General features: G+C 44.6%; 3 protein-coding genes across 5 annotated transcripts in view; all 3 read left to right on the top strand.

The window, feature by feature from the left end:
- Nucleotides 1–9,241, top strand: part of TAP1 (transporter 1, ATP binding cassette subfamily B member) — a 23,919-nt gene that overhangs the window by 12,167 nt on the left and 2,511 nt on the right. The gene's annotated exons all lie outside the window — the stretch shown is intronic.
- Nucleotides 259–1,035, top strand: LOC111747494 (proteasome subunit beta type-8-like). The gene is made up of 2 exons (XM_023538524.1): nt 259–494; nt 731–1,035. Exons 1-2 carry the CDS (start codon nt 341–343, stop codon nt 817–819), a joined length of 243 nt encoding a protein of 80 aa, XP_023394292.1. The 5' UTR covers nt 259–340; the 3' UTR covers nt 820–1,035.
- On the top strand, nt 2,434–8,723 carry TAP2 (transporter 2, ATP binding cassette subfamily B member). Of its 3 annotated transcripts, XM_023538520.1 has the most exons (8): nt 2,525–2,702; nt 2,938–2,984; nt 3,163–3,663; nt 3,750–3,864; nt 5,172–5,302; nt 5,581–5,786; nt 8,026–8,223; nt 8,388–8,723. In XM_023538520.1, the coding sequence occupies exons 3-8, from the start codon at nt 3,171–3,173 to the stop codon at nt 8,643–8,645; spliced, it is 1,401 nt and encodes a 466-aa protein (XP_023394288.1). In that variant the 5' UTR covers nt 2,525–2,702; nt 2,938–2,984; nt 3,163–3,170; the 3' UTR covers nt 8,646–8,723. The 3 variants fall into 3 exon arrangements, with proteins under 3 accessions (XP_023394289.1, XP_023394288.1, XP_023394290.1); XM_023538521.1 differs by lacking the exon at nt 2,938–2,984 and having other exon boundaries at nt 2,434–2,702; XM_023538522.1 differs by lacking the exons at nt 2,525–2,702; nt 2,938–2,984 and adding an exon at nt 2,741–2,866.

The following is a 9,241-nucleotide window of genomic DNA, read 5'->3' as shown; positions in this document are numbered from 1 at the left end:
GTGGCAGACAGAGTGCTCTGTTACAGAACTGTTCCATCATACCCACGGCCTATTTCTGGGTACAGATGTGGGCTATTGTTTTGTAAGCTTGTCCCTTTTGATAAAATAGCTGATTACAAGTTTGTTTCCCCCACCAAAGTTTTATAATTGTTACTGAAGTGCTGTCCTAGCTCAAATAGTCCTGTGGTAATTCTTATTCTTTTGTTCACTTTTTATGGCTTACACTTGAACATGTATGTGACCAATAACTCTCTCCATTTCTAACCTGGAACCTTCTTGCATCCATTAGGGCCCTGGACTCTACTATGTGAATGAAAATGGGACTCGGCTTTCAGGGAATATGTTTTCCACTGGTAGTGGGAACACCTATGCCTATGGGGTCATGGATAGTGGCTACAGGCCCAATCTTAGCCTTGAAGAGGCCTATGACCTCGGCCGCAGGGCTATTGTTCATGCCACCCACCGAGACAGCTATTCTGGAGGCGTTGTCAATAGTAAGAGACCAGTGCTCCCACTACCATGCTCCTGGGCGAGGAAGGGGGATTTGAGATTGGGAGACTGGGGGAGGCAGAGTGGCAGGGAGGTGGTTTTCAGAGTCAGAAGAGGGGCATTTAAGTCCTAGTAATAAAGGCTTTGAGTGTGTGTATTGTTGTGGCCTTCAACATAACGTTATTAACAGGAAACTACTGACATGAAAGGTGACTCCATGTTCTTTCTCATTCACCCACAGTGTACCACATGAAGGAAGACGGTTGGGTGAAAGTGGAAAGTACAGACGTCAGTGACCTGATGCACCAGTACCGAGAGGCCAGTCAGTAACTGTGGTGGTGGCTGGACAGACCTCTGGGAAAACCTGGCTAACTCAGAGACCTGAACCAGCTTACACTCCAGGAGAAAGAGGGGCCTAACCTGAGCCTGGAGATAAAGAACCAGAGGCCAGTGGGGTTGGGACAGAGTTTATCCTTTTTCAAGTTCTGTTTCTTCAACCTTCTGGGTACCCTACTAAGCACAATAAAGGAAAACGGTTATAAAAGCCTCTGTGTTGTGGCTGAGTGAGCTGTGGTTGTTGTGGAGGAGGGGACAGGAAATAAAGAAAAGCATTTCCTGAGAAGGGAGACTCAAACCTTTACCTAAGAAATGGGGCTTCACCAAATATTTCTCCTGGGTTTTCTTCCCACACTCATTTTTCCAGGGCCCCAGAAAGGCTGATCATTGTTGTCTGTGGACATTTATTTGAAATTTAACTTAGTTAAGGGTCCCTTCGGGGATACAACCTGAAGACTCCTGTGTGGTCCATGATTAATGGTTTGGGTGTCTGGGAGTACGCACCTAAAATAATTATTATTGAATTCGTAGAGTTGAATGAAAAAGCTGCTATCTTGAATGTGTGTGGTGGCTGTAAACAGGGTACCATTTACCTCAAATAAGCACTTTGGAGATATTGGATACTGAATGTAAAGATGGATATTAGGGGTTCTGTTTCATGCGGTGTCACGCTCAGTTGCAAGATGACAGGACCATGATTGAAGAGGAAGAGATAAGGAGGATGCCCTCAAGTGGGGAATATGAGGAAAAACTAACCACGTTAGAAAAAAGACATAATGAGATTTTCTGAATCATGTTGGAACTGCAGGAAGTATGACGATGGTACCTCTCAAAGGAGAGTTAGTAAAAAGAAAAATTTGAAAGTAGAAAATAGCTGAACATGAAACTTTTCTCATTAGGGAGAAATCCTTAAAATCCCTAAATGGACAGGTTTAGAGAAATTTTAGTAATCCCCCACTTCAAATCTCTCCATCTTCCCCATTATTTTCAATTTGAAGTGACTCATTGGTAGTCATACCAATAATATTTCAAAAGAGTGATTTATTATCCCAGAAATCATCCTTCTGAAGATATTCTGAATGTGGAAGGTAGTTTCAACCTGGAGAGTTTTTCTGGAATCAACACATCTGCATGCTCCATACATAGGCTTCTGGTCAGGCAGGACCTATAGAAGCCTAATCACTGTTGGAATCAGTGTTAAACTGGACCAAGAAAACAAGTCCATTCCCTCATATGCTAAAGGTGCTCCAACATAATCTGGCACACTAATTTAAAGGTATCTGAACACATGCTCTAGTCAAGGTGCTGTGTTGAGAAGAACAGAGGAAGATAAAGGGGTCAGGGCCTTCTCAGCTCAAAATCTAAGTGGAAATCCACTTAGGCCCTGGCTAGAGTGGCTGGAGCCTTCTATTTAGGAGAGGAGGTCCTACGTGTTTCTGACTCAGAACTTGGCTGTTTTTACCCCAAGACCCTAACACTGGAGCTTGGGTGGGGAAAGAGGGCTTTTCTCAAAACAGGTTCAGAGCTTGAGGTGTAAGAGCTTGAGGTAAGAAAATCTAGTAGTTCTCCAGTTACAAAGTATTCCAATCCTTGAAACAGCCTTTATTCTACTTAGTTACTGAGAGCGAGAGATTCGCGGGAGGTCTGGCGTTCCGTAGGTGTCGCGCGCCCCCCGCTGGCCTCCCGGCCTAGAACCAGAGCCTTGGCCAGGGGAAGTGAAAGCGAAAGCTCCCGGAGCCGGGACGCCTTCGCCTGGACAGCGTTGCCAGCAGACAGAAGAGGGAAACGAAGGCGAGGCAGCGGGAGCAGATTTCAGAGCTCACTCATCAGCGCTTCACGGAAAGACCTCTTGAGCTGCAGTCCCGAAGTCGCTGCTGGTGAGTTCGCGTGGGTGGAAACCTGGTGCGCTCACAGGGACGCATCCCAACCCTCCACCGCTCCGCGTTCCCTGCTTCCGGTCCTCCTGGAACCCGGACGGAGCAAGGGAGCAGGGCGGTGACTGCCTGGCTCTTTGGAACTCGGAGGCAGCAGGCGCGGGCGGGTAGGGGAGAAAAGAATTTCTTTTATTTCTATTTCTTTTTCTTTTTTTCTTTTTTCTGTTTATTTTTTAAGGATGGATGAGACACCTGAAATCTAGTCTCCTCATCTCCCTCTGACAGGCACAGTGCCTTCTGTTGTGGGAGGGATGTACTGATGAGCACGGAGTACCCAGGATATTTTTCAGGATAGGATCGGATAAAATGAGAAGCCTATAGACTGGTCCGCGGTTGGGGGTGGGGAGGATAGGGACAAGGATTGGGACTCTACCTCTATAATTTCTCACTTTCCTTCCCGTAGATCACACCATGCAGCTCCCTGACCCTAGACCCTGGATCTCCTTGCTGCTGGCGGACTGGGCTTTACTCTGGCTGCTTCAAGGGACACTGGGGGCTCTGCTTCCCCGAGGGCTTCCAGGCCTATGGCTGGAGGGGACCCTGCGACTTGGAGGGCTGTGGTGGCTGCTAAAGCTGGGAGGGCTGCTGGGACTTGTGGGAACACTGCTGCCCTCTCTCTGCCTGATGACTCCCCTATTCCTCTCCCTGAGGGCCCTGGTCCCAGGGTCCTTGAGTGCTCCCCCGGTTAGAGTGGCTTCAGCGCCTTGGAGCTGGCTGCTGATGGGGTATGGGGCTGCAGGGTTAAGCTGGGCAGTGTGGGCTGTGCTGAGCCCTCCAGGAGCCCAGGAGAGGGAGCAGGGCCAGGAGAAAAACAAAGCCTTGATGTGGCGGTTGCTGAAGCTCTCCAGGCCAGACCTGCCTTTCCTCACCGTTGCCTTCTTCTTCCTTGTGGTTGCTGTGTTGGGTGAGTCGGGAGAGGGTATTGGAAATTGGAGGTGGGAAAAGGTTCTTGGCACCAGCACATTCATGTTAGCCTTCATGCTCTTTCAGGTGAGACATTAATCCCCTACTATTCTGGTCGCGTGATTGACATCCTGGGAGGTGATTTTGACCCTGAAGCCTTTGCCAGCGCCATCTTTTTCATGTGTCTTTTCTCTGTTGGGAGGTAGGTGATGGGTTATTGGGTCCATTTACTAGCCCCAAATCTTTACAGGGGCCTTAATTTTCCTAACTCTGTTTTTAGATCTTTTTGTGCACAAAGCAAAAAATAGTTAAACTAAAACATGCATGTATTTATTTATTTACCATTGCTCTCTTTCTTCAGTTAGCTTTTATGAACTCTGTTTTTACTTCCCAATCCACTCTTCTACTTCTGGAGAACTTTTCTTATCTAGACACTTAAATATGGACTTTTCTCATGACTCAGTTCTTGAACTTTAAGGACATTTTTTCCTGTTGAGCTAACTGAGTTCATCTCTGCATGTGACTCCAAGATCCATATTTCCATGCCCAGCTTTAGCCTTGTCATCCAGTTGCCTCTTTGACATATCCAGTGGATGACCGACTCTCATCTCACATTCCGCACACCCTTAGCTCCAAATACATTACACTTCCACCTGGTCTTCTTGAAAGTGACTCCCTCTTCTTATTTCCCTTCATGAAACCATCAGTATCCTAAGCTGAGTATCAGCAATGTTGATGCCTTTCTCGTGTTCAAAACTAGCCCTGTCATTTTCTACTTCCAAAATGTTTCTTCTGTGGCTTCTTTCTGTCCATTCTCACTGTGATCACAAAAGTACATCATTTTACATCTGACTATATCCCAACAGCCTTCTAAACATAGTATCTGGGATTTGTATTAGAAATCATATTTTATAAAATACATCTGTGCTTTCACAATTTTTTTCTCTCACACTTTATTGTAAAAATCTGGTTGGTGTAAGAGTTCTCTGACTTCAGAGATGATAGACATGGGAGCAATGGCATGACTCTAGAGCTCCAGAGATTGGGCAGGCAGGAAGTTCATTGCTGCCGTGAAGTATCTGGGACTAGGAAGAAGGGGGACTTTGAGGGTCGGGAGGAAAGAGACCAAAACAGAGGAGAAGCCTGGAGGGACAGCATGAAGGGAGGCCAGGTCACCAGCAAGCCACAGGCTATTTCTTTCACAATATCATTTTATTTCTATTGGATTCTTCCCTGTATCTAGTACAGAATGAACTCCATAAATACTGGTGAATTTGTACGTGTTAGGATTTTGTTCTCACATCTAGCTCACCATGTCCTCTTTCTTCTTCCTCTCTTCATTCCTGCTCCTTTTGTCCCCCTCCCTCTCTGATTTGATTCTCTCTCGCCTCTTATGGTATACTTCCCCCAACTTTCATGCTGTGCTTTCTCCTCTGGTTCGATCACTCATTCCCTCCTCCCCTGTATCTCTCTCTCCTTCACGCTCCTGTCCCCTCCCTACCCCTGCAGCTCACTGTCTGCAGGCTGCAGAGGAGGCACTTTTACCTTCATCATGTCCAGAATCAATTTACGGATCCGGGAGCAGCTTTTCTCCTCCCTTCTGCGCCAGGACCTCGGTTTCTTCCAGGAGACTAAGACAGGTGGGGCCTGGATTCCAGGTCTGGGATTCCCCTGGACCCCTTGCTGCTCAGTTACCCTTCCCCTACACGCAGCCTCACCCTGTGCCTGCATCCACAGGGACAGGGCCTGGAGCTGCATTTCTCTCTTTTGGGACAGGGTAGTGAGGAAGCCTCCACTGATGTCTGCAAGTGAGGGAGGCTCTTTAGAGGAGGGGCCTGTGTCAGAGGGGAAGGTCAGGAGGGAGTTTCTGGGGGTTCTGTATTACACATGGATTCCTCACCGACTCTGTCCTCCCCAGGAGAGCTGAATTCCAGGCTGAACTCAGATACCAAATTGATGAGTTGCTGGCTTCCTTATAATGCCAATGTGATCTCGAGAAGTCTGGTAAAAGTGGTGGGACTGTACAGCTTCATGTTCACCTTGTCACCTCGACTCACCCTCCTCGCTCTGCTCGAGGCGCCTCTCACAATAGCAGCTGAAAAGGTGTACAATGTCCGCCATCAGGTATATGTGGCTGTTAGGGAACCCCTAGAGTGGAGTCAAGCTCTCCTGGAGGTCTTCTCAGCCCTTAGGGCAGCAGTTTTGACAGCCTTCAGAATGTCCATTACCCTTGGGACTTTATGCAAGCGTGTGTGTGTGTGTGTGTGTGTGTGTGTGTGTGTGTGTGTGTGCGCGCGCGCGCGCACGCATGCACCCACGCTTGAGAGACACGGAGGGAGGGAGAGAGGGCGGGCACATTTTTTTTCCTGGAGAGAGGGTAATTTTCATCAGATTCTCAAAGGAATCTGTATATACCTTTCCCACAAAAGATTAAAAATGCCACCTTAGAGAGTTTTAGGGAGGGAGTTTCTCCTTTATAACCAGCAGCAAGAGCATAGAGAAAGCAGCACATGCAGTCAGGAGCACCTGAGTCCGAAATGTTAGCTTCACCTTCTCTCTCTTTTATAAACAACAAATTGTAATAAAATATGTGTAACACAAAATTTACCATTTTAACCATTTACAAATGTGCCCTTTCAGTGGCATTAAATACACTGATATTGTTGTGCAGCCATGACCACCAACCATCTCTAGGACTTTTTTTCATCTTCCCAAACTGAAACTCCGTACCCATTAAACAATAATTCCCCATTCCCTTTCCCCCTAGCCCCTGGCAACAATCATTCTACTTTCTATCTCTATGAGTTTGATTACTTAAGGTATCTTATAAATGGGTTCATACGGTATTTGTCTTCGTGACTGGCTTATTTCACTTAACATAATGTCTTCGAGCTTCATTCATGTGATAGCGTGTGTTAGAATTTTTTTTTCTTTTTAAGGCCATTGATGCAGAAAGCATATTTTGTTTATCCACTCATTTGTCGTTGGCACTTAGATTGCTTTTACCTTTTGGCTATTGTGAACAATGCTGCTATGAACATGGGTGTACAAATATCTGTTTGAGTCCCAAAGTAGGATTGCTGGATTGTATGATAACTTTATTTTTAATTTTTTTTGAAGTGCCATTATGCTGTTTTTCACAGCAGCTGCACAATTTTATAATCTCACTAGCAATGCACAGGGTTTCATTTTCTCCACATCCTTCTCCAACACTTGTTATCTTCTGTGTTTTTTTAAATTTTTTTTATTATATTCCTAGTGTTTATTAATCTTATAACTGGAAATTTATACATTTTGATCACCTTCACCCAATTTTCCTACCCTACACCCACCCCTGCTAACCATAATCTAATCTTTTATCTTATGAATATAGTGTTTGTTTTTTCAGATTCCACATGTAAATTTGATCATACAGTTTTTGTGTTTCTCTGTTTGCTTTATCTCACTTAGCATCATGCCCTTAAAGGTCCATCCATGTTCTCACGAAAGGCAGGATCTTATTTTTAATGGCTAAATAATATTCACACATGTATCACTTTATAAAAAGTAACATCCATCATAACAATTGTGAGGTGATATCTCATTATGCTTTGATTTGCATTTTTCTAATGATTAGTGATGTTGAGCATCATTTCATGTGCTTATTGACAATTTAAAAAATCTTTTTTGGAGAAATGTTTATTCAAGTCCTTTGCTCATTTTTAAATTGAGTTGTTTTTAAATTGTTGAGTTGTAGGAGTTCTTTATATATTCTGGGTATTATCCCTTTATCAGATATATGATTTACAAGTGTTCTTCCCTATTCTGTGGATTTCCTTTTCACTCTATTCAGCCCTTTGATGTACAAAAGTTTTTAATTTTGATGAAATCCAATTTATCTATTTTTTTTATTTTGTTGCCTGTGCTTTAGGTGTCATATCCGAGAAACCATTGCCAACTCTGGTGTCGTGAAGCTCTCCTCCTGTATTTTCCTCTAAGAGTTTTTTAGTTTTAGCTCTTAGGTTTAGGTCTTTGATCTATTTGAAGTTACATCTCCACCTTCTGTTAACTAGCTGTGGCTCCTTGGGAAAACTACCTCTTTTTTGTTCATTCAGACCCTGGGGATAAGTTCACATTAGCTCAAATGAGGGTTAAAAAGCATAGTATCTCCCACATTATCTAGTACCTAGAGCTCAGTGATAATTTGTTCCTTCTCTCCTTCCCTCTCATTATTCCTACTGGAAATAAATGTAAGGAAGAGGGAAAGAGGACAGTGTGATATTTTTATGTAGATTAAAGAGCATCCCAGGGTCTGGAATGAGACATGGGGCTCTGCTGCCTTCTGCCGAATCAACCCCTTATATCTCCTGCCCCACTTTTCCAGGCAGTGCTTCTGGAGATCCAGGATGCAGTGGCAAAAGCAAGGCAGGTGGTGCGGGAGGCAGTTGGAGGGCTGCAGACTGTGCGCAGTTTTGGGGCTGAGGAGCATGAGGTCTGTCGCTATAAGGAGGCCCTTGAACAATGCCGGCAGCTGTGGTGGCGACGAGACCTGGAACGGGCCCTCTACCTGCTCTTACGGAGGGTGAGAAAGCTGAATGGCTGGTGGGAAGGGCTCGGAGAAGGACAGGGAAAGCCATGGGAAACCTACAGCTGGTCTTGGGGTCCCCGCTGCTCAGCGTGGTAGGGGCAGGGAGGAGGAAGAATGGGAATAGTCTTTCTCAGCCTCGCCTTTCTTCTCCGCTTCAGATGCTGCACTTGGGGATGCAAGTGCTGATGCTGCACTGTGGGCTGCAGCAGATCCTGGCTGGGGACCTCACCCGCGGTGGGCTGCTCTCCTTTCTGCTCTTCCAGGAGGATGTGGGCCACTATGTGCACGTGAGTCAGAAGCCCATGCATGCTTTCCTTTTCCCCCTTTGTTTTTCTCCCTGGCCTTTGGGCCTTGGGCTTTACTGGTTCCCCTTAAAAACGGAAAACAAAACAAAATCCCAGCTTATTGTATTATGAAGAATTTAAAACATATGCAAAAAAAAAAAAAAGATAAACTATAATGAACCCACACGTATCCATCACCTGCTTTAATAATTATCAATTCATGGTCAGTCTTGTTTCATCTGTACCCCCACGCTCTTCCCCCCATCCGTATTATTTTGAAGCAAATCCAAGATATAGTTTCATCTGTAAATATTTCAGTATGTATCTCTAAAATATAAACATTAAAAAATATAATCACAAAGCCATTCGACAATTTATTATCTAAAAAATTAACTATAATCCCTAAAATTAATCAAATATAGTCAGTGGTCAAATTTCCACTTGTTTCATACATGTAATATAAGCATATATATTACATTTATCTCTCATATATATCTGTGGCGGCATTAGCCATTGCTGCTCAGTGCCTATATGCATTAACTTATTAGGGGTTGCAAAAATGGCGACATCCTATTTATTATTTATTAGCTGGAAGGGACTTCCCCTCATCTACTATTTGGTTACTGACTCTTGTAGTTTGATTAGGAAAGGCAGAATGAGCATTTAGTTTTTTATATTTACCAGTTTTTGAAAATAATTAGTTACTTTATCTTGGGCTTTCTTTTATA

This window comes from Pteropus vampyrus, unplaced genomic scaffold, assembly GCF_000151845.1.
Source record: "Pteropus vampyrus isolate Shadow unplaced genomic scaffold, Pvam_2.0 Scaffold225, whole genome shotgun sequence".
NCBI classification, from domain to species: domain Eukaryota; kingdom Metazoa; phylum Chordata; class Mammalia; order Chiroptera; family Pteropodidae; genus Pteropus; species Pteropus vampyrus.
This window is presented reverse-complemented; position numbering and strand designations above follow the sequence as displayed.